We start from the raw sequence: 16,596 nt of genomic DNA, 5'->3' as shown, positions 1-16,596 counted from the left end.
CCTAGTCCTAATGCTCAATCTTGTTCCCAGTGTCCTCTCTTCCCTGTTCAAATGAACAACCTTGGGGAACCTGTAAGTGAGGCGGCAGTTACAAGCTAACGTCGGTTTAATGAGGAGACAAGGGCGAATCACTTTGGAAAACATAAAAACTTGTAAGGTATGAGTACAATGTTAAATTAAGCTTATTTCCCACGATGGTAGTAGTAGTTGGGTATATACCTAAATATTTTATATTCATCTGGGTTTCCTTTTCAAATGCGATGGAGTTACGGCTATCAATTAAAAGAACTGAAGTAGTTTGTTTTCATTTGAAATTTACTTTGGAATGTCTCAACTGTTAAAATGTTTCCATTGCCATTAAGCATATCTTGAACCAAATGGATATCTCAATGGAACCAATGTTTCAGCAGTGATGCTCTCCGGTAAACTGCAATTTAAGCAATTTCAGAAAAGGAAGGCAAAAATGTGTAGGTTTTGACTTCATTCAAACCTGTGCCTCCCAAATACTACCAACTGAAGAATTTTTCGTGAATGCACCATAAAAAGTTTGAATGGATGAATAGTTAGCAAATCCTTCTCCTTTTGAGATGGCTGTCCCTTTGTCAGCCAAAAGCATATGAGAGAGTTTCCTTACTAAAGAAATTTACACTTAATAGGTTATTTGGGCAACAGGTAATTTAGAATAAAATAGATGAATGTACTTTGATGAAAGCAAGGTTCAAAATAATAGCCAGCTGCCGGCGGCAGCCGGAACTTTAAGCGCACTTATCAGCGATTTTTCACCGAAGAACTAGAATTTCATAGCAAAATATTACGCTTACTGATCGTCCAACTGAAGGAAAAGTCGCTGTGATGCTATGATGAACTTTTCATGTTAAGCAATTAAGCAGCCAAGAAATGCGTGAAAAGCTTTTCGGAAATGTAAACGAGTATAAAGTTTCGAAATTCGAAGCGTGCTACAGGGAGTATTTTTGTTTACAGTATTCGGCTTTCCACGTATTTGTTGAAGCGTGAAACATGCAAGTTTGTGTAAACACCGTCACATTACCGTGTTTACGTTTCAGCACTTACATACTAACTTTAATCAAGATTTATTTTCTGCCAAATCCTGCTCAATGTCGTTTGCAAAGCCTGCTTACGCGTTAAAATTAAAGTCGGTACTGCACAGTACGGATTTGTCATGGAGAAGCGCGACAGTTTGTCTCGACAAAGTTGTATATTTCACGCTTGAACAAACACCGAAAAGTTGAGCCGTTTGCAACGTTTTCTTAGAAAAGGAATTGCTGCAACAAAACATGTTAATCAAAATAAAGATTCTGATGCTGAAATTATTTTAAGCAATTTAAGGTAATAATTCCTTTCAGTACTGTTAATAAATCATGTTGAGTATTGAAGACATGTGCTGACTGCCCATTTATTATTGACAGTTAGGAAAACAACAAGCCTTGAAAAAAGCCTACAAATTCACGCTTAAAGCTGAAAAATTATTTTCAACCCTGAAAGTTGTGGCTTTACTTCGAGTGAAAGACCAATAACTTGAAGATTAAAAACAGGTAAAATTATACAGTTAGGAAACGTTTATACTCATTGAGAGGATTGGATGTAGGAGTGTTGATGAAAGAAGGTAATTTTTCTATTTTTATGGTTAATACCTCATATAGGAGGCGAACCCACACATGTCGTTGAAGTGAGTCAGTGAGTTAGTAGTTTCCTGGTGCTACTGATTGTTTATTTCAGAGCACTAAAGAAGACGATAAACATCTTAAAATCATCTCAGTATGGTGCGTAAAAAATCAAAGCTTTTCCTTGCAGAAATATCTTAAAAGGTGTGATTGGGGCACATAGAGGAATTTACTTTCTATCAAGAGAAAGCATTTTAATGCTTGGATTAGGGAATTATGCCCAGTAGATTGGAAATTAAAGGTTTTTTTTTAGTCCTTGCCGTGACACTACACATGATGATAAAATCTCTCAAAATAATTTTACACTGGTGTCTCAGGCACGTATTTGATGACAAGACTGTTCATGGCATAAATATCTGGAAAGGTGATCTCTTAGTCATACAAGCTCTGAAGACTAGTTTTATTTATTTGAAGAGGGAGCATTTTACCATTTCAATCAGCAATTTATACCCAAAAGAGCTGCCAAATTTGAAAAGGGAAGCGATGTCTTAACTAAGATACCTTGAGTTTAGCATGTGGAAAAGGGAAAATTAATTTTAATCAACAGAATAAAAACAAAAGGAGCATAGTTTAATCATTATTTGGGCCTAGAGGATAGACTGATAGAGGAACGGTGAGCTTTTTGAGCTAGCAGATATAAATTATTGCAACTATTACTAAATTGTTAACATTATTATGTTTAATATTGTTAATATTATTGTTACCATTCAATTATCGGGTGAGTGTCAAGTAATCAGTATATTCTTGAATCATCTTTCTCTTGTGGAACAGGGTACTTGTAAATATGTGGGGTGCAGTTGGCTTTCTGCACCAGAGACAAATCTTGTGCAACACCACCTTCTAGTATCATTAGACAATCTTGAATTCTTTTCGATACTTTATACAAATTGTGCTATATCAGTAGCCGCATGAGGTGTTCAACTCCTTTTTTTGTGATTTTTATCATTGTCTTAGCTTTTAACCGGATTCTCTCTATTAAAGTCTATTGGGAATCTCTTTTGTAGTGTCCACTAGAAATTTGTTTTGTCCAGTTTTTGTACTTTGGGTTCTCCACTTGAGACAGTGACAACTATAGATTAAAGTTTAACATCACAAGGACAACATGTAGATTGTGTGAACTGGTTGTGTGAGGCTATGTAAAGGGACTTGTTGGAAATGCACTTCTCTTTGTAGGTCCTTACTCATGTGAAGGTTTTTCTTTCAGGGCTTTTGCCAGAAATTGCACTGTCTGTGAATCCCTTTGTTAGTGGCAACTGTTATGGTAGAACTTCCTTTCCTAGAAGAGTACTACAGTGTTTGAAACCACATTTACCCCACTCACCATCCAATTTCTTTGTTTATTCAAACTAAAGACATTGCTTCTGAAACCCTGTCAAATATGTGCATCTGGTTGAGTAAATCTCTTTTTTGTTTGCTTACATTTTAGAACACTTTGCATGGCAAAAAAAAAAATGTCCACTTCTGGGAAAAAGCCATATCAGTGGAAAACTTGTGACCAGTGTTTTGTAAAAAAAGGAAATCTACAAAGACATGAGAGATCTCACACTAGAGGAAAGCCATACCAGTGCAAAACCTGTGACAAGTGCTTTCATAGACAAAGATATCTAGAGGTTCATGAGAGATCCCACACTGGAGAGAAGCCATACCAGTGCAAAAGCTGTGACAAGTGGTTTAGTGATAAAAGAAATCTACATAGACATGAAAGATCCCACACTGGAGAGAGGCCATACCGGTGCAAAAATTGTGACAAAGGGTTTGCACAAAAGGGTGATCTACATAGACATAAAAGATCCCACACTAGAGAGAGGCCATACCAGTGCAAAACTTGTGACAAAGGGTTTGCACAAAAGCGTGATCTAACAGTACATGAAAGATCCCACACTGGAGAGAAGCCATACCAGTGTAAAAGCTGTGACAAGTGGTTTAGTGATAAAAGAAATCTACATAGACATGAAAGATCCCACACTGGAGAGAAGCCATACCAGTGTAATACATGCGATAAGTGGTTTACACAAAAAGAAAGTCTAAAAGCACATATGAGATCTCATACTGGAGAGAAACCATACAAGTGTAAAAGCTGTGACAAGTGGTTTAGTGATAAAAGAAATCTACATAGACATGAAAGATCTCACACTGGAGAGAAGCCATACCAGTGTAAGACATGTGACAAGAGGTTTACACAAAAAGAAACTCTAAAAGCACATATGAGATCCCACACTGGAGAGAAGCCATACCAGTGTAAAAGCTGTGACAAGTGGTTTAGTGATAAAAGAAATCTACATAGACATGAAAGATCCCACACTGGAGAGAAGCCATACCAGTGTAATACATGCGATAAGTGGTTTACACAAAAAGAAAGTCTAAAAGCACATATGAGATCTCATACTGGAGAGAAACCATACAAGTGTAAAAGCTGTGACAAGTGGTTTAGTGATAAAAGAAATCTACATAGACATGAAAGATCTCACACTGGAGAGAAGCCATACCAGTGTAAGACATGTGACAAGAGGTTTACACAAAAAGAAACTCTAAAAGCACATATGAGATCCCACACTGGAGAGAAGCCATACCAGTGCAAAACTTGTGACAAGTGGTTTGCACAAAAAAGTCATCTAACAGTACACGAAAGATCCCACACTGGAGAGAGGCCATACCAGTGCAAAACTTGTGACAAGTGGTTTGCACAAAAAAGTCATCTAACAGTACACGAAAGATCCCACACTGGAGAGAGGCCATACCAGTGCAAAACTTGTGACAAGTGGTTTGCACAAAAAAGTCATCTAACAGTACACGAAAGATCCCACACTGGAGAGAAGCCATACCAGTGCAAAAGGTGTGACAAAGGGTTTGCACGAAAGGGTGATCTACATAGACATGAAAGATCCCACACTGGAGAGAGGCCATACCAGTGCAAAACTTGTGACAAGTGGTTTGCACAAAAAAGTCATCTAACAGTACACGAAAGATCCCACACTGGAGAGAGGCCATACCAGTGCAAAACTTGTGACAAAGGGTTTGCACAAAAGGGTGATCTAACAGTACATGAAAGATCCCACACTGGAGAGAAGCCATACCAGTGCAAAAGCTGTGACAAGTGGTTTACTTATAGAAGAAATCTACATAGACATGAAAGATCCCACACTGGAGAGAGGCCATACCAGTGCAAAACTTGTCACAAAGGGTTTGCACGAAAGGGTGATCTAACAGTACACGAAAGATCCCACACTGGAGAGAAGCCATACCAGTGTAAAAGCTGTGACAAGTGGTTTACTCAGAAGAGAACACTTCAAAGGCATAAAAAATTGCACTCTGGACAGCAACAGCCAGATTCCTCAGATTGCAATGAAGCATTTACTTGCTGGATTTGTCAGGAAAAACTGAGCAGTGAATCCCAGCTTATTAACCACTATGAAGAACACATGAAGTTCACTTGATTTTATTGTTGATAAGTCTATCTGATGTAAGATTAAGATTTAAAGAACGTTTGAGTTTTGCAGTAAAATGAATAATTTTGATTTCTCAGATTGATTATCTTATAAAGTGGGATGGGTGTAGTGTTTAGGCATTTTGTTACTGTTATATGGATTTATCGGTGCAAAAAGAATTATGGTACTGTAACATGGTGCTGGTGTAGATTAAAGAAACCTGTTGAGTTTATCTGCATCTATCAGGATATTAACAGGCCATTATTACAACAGGTATAGCTATTACACCTGCAGCAGGCCAAATGCTATATGCTATGCCACTTTACAATCTGCATCTAATGACAATGTCATTTCTTTTTAAATAGAGGTTGACTGGTTTTCTTTGTCAGTAATGCTCTTCAGTAAGCTTACAAGCTAATGTTTTATTTTCTTAGCAATGTCTTTGCTTCCTCTTTCCTTTAATTCTTCTTTAAGCTGAGGAACTGTCATTTTTGTAAAGTCAACTGAGCTCAAAGGCACAGCAGGGTGAGTTTGAGATGCAACAGTACTTTAACCACTTTGCAGATTAGATAGAGGTGTAGCAATTTCAGACGGTACAGTTTTTTCTTTTTCGGAATATGTCCTCTTCCCAGTACTCTAGTTTGTTTCTGATAGGATCTGGGCTCCCATTCCCTTTTTACTTAAGTGCCATTAGCATGACTCTTGATGAAGAACATCTCTAATAGAGTCCCACTTGTTTCCAGAAAACAGTGGACCCATCAATGTTCCTTTCAACTCCTTGCCCAGTAAATGTTGTTACTACTTGGTACATTTGAAAAAACCATGGGATATATGGGAAACCATAATATGAAGGTATTGGGTAACTCTCTTTCACTTTTAACTTCCCTTAATCCTTTGAGAGAAATGAAATCACTCACCTATTGTTTTGCTTTCAACCAAAACTCTGTGGGGCTAGTATTCGGTTGCCAATTACTGAGATTTTTTGCAGGGCTGCAAAGTACACCTATATTTTTATGATCTTTTCATCAGTTTCAGGCCTCAAGAAATCATTCATTTTCTCTGGAAGGTGATACAGCATTATTTTCTTATCATTTCCTATTAGACTTATCCATTCGTGAACAGAACTTTCTTTGCCATCTGCATTTTTCTTTCCCAGACATCAAAAGACACTCCACAAGACCTGCTGCTGTGAATGAACTTATGTAGGTGTGCCTGTTTGTTGATCAGGTTTTCAATACTCTCCTCAATATCCCAATCATTAACTTCTGTTATTAAATTGGCGGTTAACACTTATCAGTTATTCTTAAAAGGAGGTGAAGTTCATCAACAATTATATGATCCAATTCAATGTCCAGAATGGGTTCCTTACAGCAGCCATAATCATCTGTTGATTTTTTGGACATTTCTTTCAATTCTTTTAAAGACCTTGAAAGTGGCTTTGAATTGAAATAACTAAAATGCGGATCTGTTTTCCATCTATCATCCTTTTGGATTTTACACCATGCACATGCATAGATAGCTGTTGCTCCATTTAAACCTAGCATGCGGAGAATGAATTTATAATTACCGCAATGCATGGTCCCAGTAATTGTTCCGTTCAACAGAGCATCGTAATCTTACACAAGCTGTAGGCCAGGGAAAACTTGTGAGGTTTTCTCAGAGGGTCCTCAGTGATAATTCTATGCCATTCCTTTTTGCAATGGATAGGGTATTTCCAGGGCGAAAATTGGTTTCGTCTCCAAAAATTTAGCTGCATATCATTATTAAATCTGTGTATCAGACAAATTTTAAACATGTTTAAGCTTTGGTGTGAACGGGGTATAAGCTCCGGTTTACTGAACTCAACTACTTTTGCATATTCATGCTGACAGTTCTTTCTGTCATCCGACATTTTTTTAAAAAACCCGGGAAAATGTATTGTATTCCAACTCGGAAAACAGGAGGAGAGGCTACCTAGCTAGAAGAGAAATTTTCAAAAGGTCAGCATTAGATTCCATCCACCAAAACCACCTTGGTCGAGAGGGACTGAGATGGAATGATGGAAAAAAATTACGAAGCTACGACAACATGCCGACTTATCCCGATGACCCAAGTGTATTATTTGTTTGGGAAATTGCGTCAAAACTTTTTACTAAAGAAATGGTAAGTATTAATTTATTGTTCGATTGTAGTATTATAAAACATTTTACGCAATTTTATGCAGACATTTCACGTATAATTAAAAGGTGCTTAGATGTTACGTAGTTTTGGTGGATGTCATTAGGGAACATCCACCAAAACTTTGACCAAAACCATCAACAATATATTTTTTAAATTTTATCTATAGCCATTGTTAGATGTTCAGGGAGACAAAAGATTTATACCACTAATTAGCAGTTAGTGCTCTGGCTAATTATTTTTTATGGTGCACAATTGCTGACCGACCAAACGTTCATAATGATTATCATAACTCTTAACACATAGAATAAAGTGGTTTTGGTGGATGTTTCTCTCCATCCACCAAAACCACCACAGAAATTTCTGCTACTTCCTTACAGAAGACTGATGTGACCTGCTATTTGGAGTACATAACCACAATCTATTTCTTTGTATGTAGAGATATTTTGGAAAGTTCTTGAGTCAGCACCTTTTATTATTGAAACCATAATCATAACATGGTGCATAATATAGAATACAAAAGGTTCTGGTGTGGTAATCATGTAATCTTGAAACAGGAGAGTTTTTAACTGACTTAAACTGATTTAAAAAAACATTTGCAACAAAATTCCAGGTCCAGAAATTTCTTCCACTATTTCTGCCAAAATCATAACCTTTAAGTACAACAAATCAGCACATTAGTAATTGTTATCAGGGGTCTGAAAATCCTATAAATCTTTCACATTTATTTCAAGTAACCTTTAATTTCACATGGATGAATAAGTATACACTCAACATGCAGAATGTCTTACAGTTTACAAACTATTTCCCTTTTTATGGATAGACAGTGAAAGGCCTTTGCCACATTGGTGAATCAAACCATTGTATACCATGCATTTTGTGATAATTGTTTGTTTTTGCTCACAATACCCAGAAAAATGGAGGGGATAAATTTAAATAGCAAATTCTATGGTTAAAATTAAATAACATTGGAAGATCAAATTAACTTTGTACTGTTTAAAATTCAGTTTTGGTTTCTTGCTTATTCCAGCCTCTTGATATTCAAAAGCATTCCTTGTCATTTTTGTGTTCTTCTGTGTACATAACTTGAAAAATAAACACAGAGAAAGGAAACCACAAAGGATTAAACTTGAAGCTAAAGCAAAGTTTAAGTTGAGCCATAGCTGATCCAAATACTGAGCACTTTGTATTGTAACCCATTTAGCAGTAAAGTTTATCTATATGTCTGCCAGCTTGTCACAAGTCTTATCCCTCTCCTTCAAAAGTCTCTATAAATAAATTTTTCTTTGTGGTCCCTAATTGATGATTAGTATATTACAGCTCCTCAATTTTCCTCTCTCAAGTCAAGGTTACTCTAAATTTAACAAAGTAATGGACTTGATAAAACTCAAACTATAACTCAGCTGGCTGCTACTTGCAACCTTAATTTCTAGATATCAGTATACAATAATCAATATGTTATAAATAAGAACCCTAATGCTTAATTTTGCAGTGATCACCTTCCTCCTTTTCATTTGCAGACCAGACTGGAACCTCTATAGGTGTGTTTGCTTGTTTTGAGTGAGGATGGAAGAAAAGGAGTCATGCCGCATATCTGATTTATTAAATCGCATTTGTTCTGTTTATACATGAGTAGAACTACCTTGTTCTCTGAAAAAAATAAAATTTCTCACATTTTTATCTGTGCTTCGCAGTCAAACTTCCTTGTGTCTTGGACAAGAAATCTTATTTTCTTGAAAACAAAATCTTCGTTTCCAGCCTTCTGTAATAGGTAAATATAACAGTGTAAGATGAGTGACAGTGTATTTCTCAAGTTATTTTTTGGAATGTGACAAAACGGAAGTGTCATAGCGTGATAAGGAGCAAACATATGATTGCTTGATAGAATGCAAAAAATGCAGAATTGCATATATTTTCTCCTTTGTCAGCAGCATATGTTAGTGAAAAGTTCTTACAATTGTTAACTTCTAAACCATCTTCAATTTAGCCAAGATTGAACTGTTATCACGTTTGTCATAAAAGTATTCTGAGATCAATGTCATATGACCCATTCATGTATTTGACCTTTCAAATTAGCAAGCCATAGTTGACAGAAACACAAAGGTTGAGGATAAAAAGAAATTATTATATACAGTACTTCTTCTGTATCTTTTCGTTTCCTTTTCTCTCCAGCTGTTCAATCTATGCCGTGCTGGCAATTGAACACTTTCCTTCCCAAAATTAGGAAAGGCACACCAGTAAAAAATGAATTTTTGCTCCTTAAATATCTCATGCATCTTCCCCCAGTATTTTGTGACTTCTGTCCGAGGAAGGAGGTGTAAGCATTAAATTAACCCGAATGATTCCACGATTGTGGTATCATCCAAGCCATTCCAGAGGACTTGAACTAGACAAACTAGTGAGAATGCACAATAGCGATAGCAAAGCTTTGTAATGCTTAAGAGCTATATCAAATATATATAAATATATGTTCCCGAAACCTTTGACAGCTTTAAAGAAAGAAAACTTCGTCGTCAATCCTGTTTCAAATTCTGCAATAAGTTTAAGCGCCTCATCAACAGAATTTACGTATCCTAAATTATCTGCATGTCTACCATCAATGGTTCGCGACTTAAAATTCTCGCTATGCTGTTTCTGTTTGTTCCTCAAGAATCATGGGATTTACAGCTTTTGATGTTCGGCTACATCACTTGCGGATTTCCGAGAATCTTCGGTTATGTTTTGCAAGTCATTAAATATTCCATCTCAGTCCCTCTCGACCGAGGTGGTTTTGGTGGATGGAATCTAATGCTGACCTTTTCAAAATGGTTGATGAAGTAAGGCTGGAGTCAGCATGATTGCACGAAGGGTGTTTGAGCGAGCGCAGAGCGCATGAAAGTGAAACCTGGATGAACTCGTCTAGTTTGAGAAGAAAATATTAACCCTTTTTCCAGGGACGCTAGGAACCGTTAATTCTAGTTTTAATGGGCCGTTTTCAGTATAGAAATCGACTATGGCTTTCGAACAAGAGATTCAGATTTAAGGACATCAAACATGAGCACAGAGAACTTATGTGGAACGTTTTAAGGTAGCACGTTTAGACAAATTTAAGGGGAATTAGAGAAGAAGTATGGGGGATTTTTCAGGAACAGGAGGAAATTTCAAAAGCGTTGGGAACCGTCGATTCATCAACTCTTTGTAAACAATATTGCTCAAAGGCAAGAGGAAATATTCTTCATTTAAATTGGATTTGGCGACCTGACAAAAGTTTTGTTCATAAGCTATGAAAGGAAGGTTTTGACTACGGTAAGTCCAGTTTTCACTGTTTTCTCTGTAATTTCAAACGCACCGAAATAAAATCTAAGTCCACAAAGTGACGCGATTCGCATGCGCGGCGGCCATGATGTAATAAATTGTTCGCTATGAACTGTCTGGAAATACCTTGGCTAATGGCAATTGTTATGATAAAACATCCATTCATGTAGGAGTATTACTGTTTGAAATAAATTTTACACCGAATTCTGCCCATTTTCTCTGCCTGTTCAAACCTAATCTATTGGTACTGAATTTCAAAGGTAACTCCTTGTTAGATATGTCCTCCCTTCGGTTGAATAAATAGAGAGTAATACATGGGCGCGCGTAGATATGGAATTTCTCTTCGAGTGTTTCACTCGATAGCTCACGAGTGAGATGTCGATTTGAACACGAGAAGAGAAATTCCATATCTACAAGCAACCATGTATTATTTTGTTTATCATATAAACACAAAAGCCCTTTTACTGGGAAGCAGGCCGACTATTTTCAATGAAAATAAATGAATCGAAAATCCCCGAATAACAATCATAGAGTGCGTTGGCTCTAACTCTTAAGATAGAAAAATGCGCTGAACCATGATTGCAAAAACAACTTTCAGGTAAACGGCCAAAATCGGCCGATGGCAAATCTTCCAGTTGTCGATTTTCATTCTCAGCCGAGAAATGCTAACATCAAAGCCACTAAATACGTAACTTTCGGTTTTTTCTTTTAGTATATTGGTTTTCTTCCCCTTCTTCTATCAGCGATACGGACTTTTTAGTGTTTTAGCCGCCATAATTCGAGAAAGCTCCGACAAATAACTTGTATTTAGAGTCGTGAAGGCTCTACCGTTCATTCATCAACCTGACCGAGTGGCACCAAAGGCGAGTGACGTGTCAGCAGCTGATTGGCTATATCAATACACGTCAAAAAAAATACGATATTTTTTCACGTGTGCTGTTACGGCTTTTCTCAGAGCCGGAAATCCCTGTATAACACCGCAGTTTACGTGATTAAAAGAGTTTCTTTTCTTCTAGCATTGTAAGTACCTTTTGCTGTCAAAGAGTTTTTCCCAGTTGATGCTTACATGGCAAAACAAAAATGTCAAGTACTGACAAGGTACAAAAGAAATGGAAAATCACTAAATTCTGTACAGAATCTACAAAACGCGTGGGGAACTGTTGTGTGGAAAAGGCATTTAAATGCAAAACTTGTGACAAGTCTTTTGCACAAAAACTAAGGGGCATCTACAAGTACATGAAAGATGCTACACTGGAGAGAAGCTATACCAGTGCAAAACTTGTGATACGTATCTTACACTAAAGGGAGATCTGCTAGTACATGAGAGATCTCGCTCTGGAAAGAGCCCATACCAGTGAAAAAGTTGTGACAAGTGGTTTAAAGGCAAATCTACAGGCACATGAAAGATTTCACATCGGAGAGAAGAAATACAAGTGCAAAAGTTGTGACAAGTGGTTTTCTCTAAAAGGGACTCTACAAAAACATGAGAGATACCTCGCTAGAGAGAGGCCGTATCACTGCAAACATGTGATAAGTGGTTTCCTTGAAAAAAGAGATATACAAGTACATGTGAGATTCCACACAGGAGAGAAGCCATACCAGTGCAAAATTTGTGAAATTGCTTTTACTCAGAAAAGAGGTATTCAAACCCATGAAAGATCTCATACAGCAGAGAAGCCATACTAGTGCAAAACATGTGATAAGTGGTTTACACAAAAGGGAAATTTACAAAGACCTGAAAGATCCCACACTGGAGAGGAGCCATGCCATTGCAAATCTTACGATAAGTGTTATACCCAATGAGTCAATGAAAGATCAACATCTTAGGTTCACAAGACTCTCATATAGATTTATCTGAGATTATACAAAATGAAAAATCCTGGTAATACTTCTCCTAATCTGTCCTGACTATTTTTATAAACAGTAGCTGTACATTTAATATCCTAAATTAGGTAAGTGTAACGGTTTTTCTTGTTGTGATTCAATACTGTCTCTTTCCCTCGGCTATTAAGGCATGGCCCGCCTAGATTAGCCTTTACTAGTTGCGGGCATGCCCTTTTCTGTAAAATTTCATTGGAAATTGATAAAGAGTGTGTGTGTGTGTATGTGTGTGAATTAGTTCTTGAGTCTCTCTTACTGTATATACCTTATGCTGTTTTACCTTTTATCTAGGGAAACATCATAAGGTCAACCTCCGGTTTTTCTTTTCAAGATGTTTTATTACTTTTGTTTTTTCATCTTGAATAAATATGTTATGTTATCCTGGTTCAACTGCTCAACCTCGTTTCCAGTATCCTCTCTTCCCTGAATGAACAATACAGAGGAATCTGGGAATGAGGCTGCATTAACAAGATGGCGTCGGTTGTGTGTGTAACAAGTGTAAGTTGACTTTGTTTTAAATTTGATAACATTGTCTTGAGGCAAATCACTTTGGAAAGCATATGAACATGTAAGGTATGAGTAGAATATAAAATTTAGCTTATTTCCCAAGATGTCAATAGTGGCTGGGTATGTATCTAAATATTAGACGTTTCGGTGTGAGGTATCACGCGGTATTTTTACGCGTTGCGCCAGCAACACTCGTAAAATAACTCGGCGTTACTACACACCAAAAGCGCCTAATATCGAATAAGCTATTAATTTTCCAACTGCCTTATTTTATATTTCGAGGGCCATAGTTTCTAAGTTGAATTTCGTTTGCAGCTGAGCTATTAATCAATTTAGGAGGCTTTACTGTACTAAACCACGATAGGGCGCTATAGTAAACAGAATTTGTCTGGAGGCAAACTATGAATGCCTGTCTGGGTTTAGGTAGAAAGTACATGTTTCATCGTCTGTTTATCAAAATGTTATTTCTTAACTTTTCGTTTCGGTAGCTGTGATCCTGTTTAAAAGCTTGAAATAGAGCTGGCTTTGTTTTTTATCTTTTGTTGATTCATTCATATGTACTCAGTGAAACAGAATTTATTTTTCCAGTAGATCAGAGAAGTTCGTTTCCTCTTTTTGTTACCAGATGGTTCAATGGTGTTGCTATTATTAACGATTTTATGGATATGTATGTGGTACTTGCTGATAAGGGTACCAGGAGCCTTGGTTGTATTCAGTGGCCCAGGTTCAGGAGTTTTATTCATCTAGGCTTTCTTTTTCAAATCCTATGGAGTTACTGCTATCAATTATAAGAACTGAAGTAGTTTATTTTCATTTTAAATTTACTTTGGAATGTCTCAATCGTTGAAATGTTTCCATTACCATGTAGCATATCTTGAACAAAAAGTATATCTATGAAACCAATGTTTCAGCAGTGATGCTCCCAGGTAAACTGCAATTTAAGCAATTCCAGAAAGGAAGGCAAAAAAAAATGTAGGCCTCGACACCATTCAAACCTGTGCCTCTCAGATACTATCAATGGAGCTATGAAGAGTACACACCAATATTTTTTTTGTGAATGCACCACAGAAGGTTTGGATTGACGAATAGTTAGCAAATATTTGTTCAAGATGGCTGTCCCTTTGTCACCCTATAGCATATGAAGGAGTTTCCTTACTAAAGAAATGTAGATAAAATAAGTTATTTGGGCAACAGATATTTTGGAAAAATAAACAGATGAATATATTTTGATGGAAGTGAGGACTGTTTTCTCAAATGAAAGACTAAAAACCTTGAAAATGAAAAACAGGAAAATTATACAGTAGGAAATGTTTATACTCATTAATGGGATTTGAGGTAGGAGTGTATATAAAAGAAGGTAATTTTTCCATTTTTGTGGCTGTTACCTCACGTAGGAAGCCATGTATGTCATTGAAATGAGTCAGTGAGTGATTAATGGTAACAATAGAGTTTGGAACTTGACCCAATTTTGACCCAATGTTTCCTGGTGCTACTGATTGTTTGTTTCAGAGTAATACAGAAGATGATAAACATCTCGAAATGATCCTAGGATGGTGCATGAAAAAAAAAGCTTTTCCTCATAGAATTATCTTAAAAGGTGTGATTGGGGCATTGTGAAAACATAGAGGAATTTTACCTAATAGATTGGAAAATATAGTCTTGTTTAGTCTCTGTCATGACACTACAAAAGATGATAACATCTGTCAAAATAATTTTACACTGGTGTCTCTGGCACATAATTGACAACAAGACTTTTCATCATTTCAGAAATAACTAAATAGGTGATCTGCAAGTCATACAAGCTTTGAAGACTATTATTTATTTATTTGAGGAGGGAGTGTTTTACCATTTCAATCAGCAACTTATGCCCAAAAGAGCTGCCAAATTTGAGAAGGGAGCGAGGTCTGAAAAATGATACCTTGAGTTTAACATGTGACCAGTGGAAGGGTGAGATGGTGGAATACCCTACAATGGGGAATGCTTTGTTGTATGAAACAAAAATGGAATTGCAGTGAAATGAGAAAATCGTTTTTAACTAACTGGGAAAATTAAAAGAAGCATAGTTTAATCATTATTGGGGCCTAGAGGATAGATAGGAACAGTGAGCTTCTTGAGCTAGCAGACATGAATTATCATAATTATTACTATTGTTATCATCATCATCATCATCAACATTATTATTATTATTATTATTATTATTATCCTTCTTGATATTGTTAATATTTTAATTTGTTGCCATTCAATTATTGGTTGAGTGTCCATTCGTCAATTTACTCTTGAATCATATTTCTCTTGTGGAACAGGGTACTTGTAAATATGTGGGATGCAGTAGGCTTTCTGCATGTGAGACAAATCGTATGCAACACTACCTTCTAGTTTCATTATACAACCTCAAATTCTTTTTAATACTATACAAATTGTGCTATATCAGTTGCTACATGTGGTGTTAAATTTTTTTTTGTGATTTTTCAACATTGTCTTCCACCCTCTAACCAGACTATTTCTATTAAAGTCTATTGGGAATCTCTTTTGTAGTGTCCATTAGAAATCTCTGTTGTCTACTTTTTGTACTTTTAGTTGCTCCACTTGATGGTGACAGGTGGAACAAATTGTTCGTGCTGTTACAACTTTGGATTAAAGTTAAAAACCATTGGAACAACATGTAGATTGTATGAACTGGTTGCGTGACGCTATGTAAAGGGACTTGTTGGGAATGTACTTCCCTTTGTATGTCCTTACTCATGTGAAGGTTTTTCTTTCAGGGCTTTGGCCAGCAATTGCACTGTCTGTGAATCCCTTTGTTCGTGGCAATTGTTCTAATAAAACTTCCTTTCCTGGAAGAGTATTACTGTTTGAAACATATTTTACCTAACTGATCGTCCAATTTCTTTGTTTATTCAAACTTAGGACATTGCTTCTGAAACCCTGTCAAATATGCATGTCTGGTCGAGTAAATCTCTTTTTTTGTTTGCTTCTTACATTTTAGAACACTTTTGCTGTTAAGGACTGTTTCTAGTTTATGCTTCCATGGCCAAAAGAAAAACGTCCACTACCGGAGAAAAGCCATATCAGTGCAAAACTTGTTACCAGTGTTTTGCAAAAAAAGGAAATCTACTAAGACATGAGAGATCTCACACTAGTGGAAAGCCATACCAGTGCAAAGCCTGTGACAAGTTCTTTCATAGACGAGGAGATCTAGAAGTCCATCAGAGGTCGCACACTGGAGAGAAGCCAACCCACCGCAAAACTTGTGACAAGTGGTATAATAAAAGTGGAAGTCTACAAATTCATAAAAGAATTCATACTGGAGTAAAGCCTTACAAGTGTAAATCATGCGACAAATGGTTTACTCGGAAAGGAAATCTGCAAGTACATGAAAGAACGCACACTGGAGAGAAGCCATACCAGTGCAAAACATGTGAAAAGTGGTTTACTCCAAAAGGTCATCTACAAAAGCATGAAAGATCACACACTGGAGAGAAGCCATACCAGTGCAAAACTTGTAACAAGTGGTTTACTCGGAAAGGAAATCTGCAAGTACATGAAAGATCTCACACTGGAGAGACACCCTTTCAGTGCAAAACTTGTGATAAGTGGTTTGCGCAAAAAGAAAATCTAAAAGCACGTATAAGATGTCACACTGGAGAGAA

General features: G+C 36.7%; 2 protein-coding genes and 1 long non-coding RNA gene across 5 annotated transcripts in view; all 3 read left to right on the top strand.

Moving 5' to 3' along the window:
* LOC149039749 (uncharacterized) overlaps positions 1–8,944 on the top strand; it is a 74,162-nt gene extending 65,218 nt beyond the window's left edge. For both annotated transcript variants that reach the window (XR_016179807.1, XR_016179806.1), the window contains 2 exons: positions 7,092–7,249; positions 8,785–8,944. This is a non-coding gene — a long non-coding RNA (uncharacterized LOC149039749). The remainder of the gene's footprint in view (positions 1–7,091; positions 7,250–8,784) is intronic.
* Positions 3,134–5,434, top strand: LOC149039750 (uncharacterized). The gene is made up of 2 exons (XM_089183073.1): positions 3,134–3,863; positions 3,948–5,434. Exons 1-2 carry the CDS (start codon positions 3,134–3,136, stop codon positions 5,114–5,116), a joined length of 1,899 nt encoding a protein of 632 aa, XP_089039199.1. The 3' UTR covers positions 5,117–5,434.
* Positions 8,945–10,060: 1,116 nt separating the features above from the next.
* LOC149039748 (uncharacterized) overlaps positions 10,061–16,596 on the top strand; it is an 8,205-nt gene continuing 1,669 nt past the window's right edge. The window contains exons 1-3 of one of the 2 annotated variants that reach the window (XM_089182687.1): positions 10,061–10,549; positions 11,575–12,937; positions 15,933–16,596. The exon at positions 15,933–16,596 is cut by the window's right edge and continues 1,669 nt beyond it. In XM_089182687.1, the coding sequence (XP_089038813.1) occupies positions 15,974–16,596 (623 nt within the window). In that variant the 5' untranslated portion in view covers positions 10,061–10,549; positions 11,575–12,937; positions 15,933–15,973. Of the gene's footprint in view, positions 10,550–11,574; positions 13,013–15,932 lie in introns of both variants that reach the window. The other variant, XM_089182686.1, reaches the window with a different exon arrangement.

This window comes from Pocillopora damicornis, chromosome 9 (assembly GCF_964200805.1).
Source record: "Pocillopora damicornis chromosome 9, jaPocDami1.2, whole genome shotgun sequence".
Taxonomy (NCBI): Eukaryota; Metazoa; Cnidaria; class Anthozoa; order Scleractinia; family Pocilloporidae; genus Pocillopora; species Pocillopora damicornis.
The sequence above is the reverse complement of the archived record's forward strand: the minus strand, read 5'-3'. Positions and strand labels throughout refer to the sequence as shown.

Coding starts and splice junctions, on each gene's coding strand:
- LOC149039750 (XM_089183073.1), top strand. CDS start 3,134: ATGTCCACTTCTGGGAAAAAGCCATATCAGTGGAAAACTTGTGACCAG. Junction 3,864..3,947: donor ATGTGACAAGAGGTTTACAC/AAAAAGAAACTC, acceptor AGTGGTTTAGTG/ATAAAAGAAATCTACATAGA.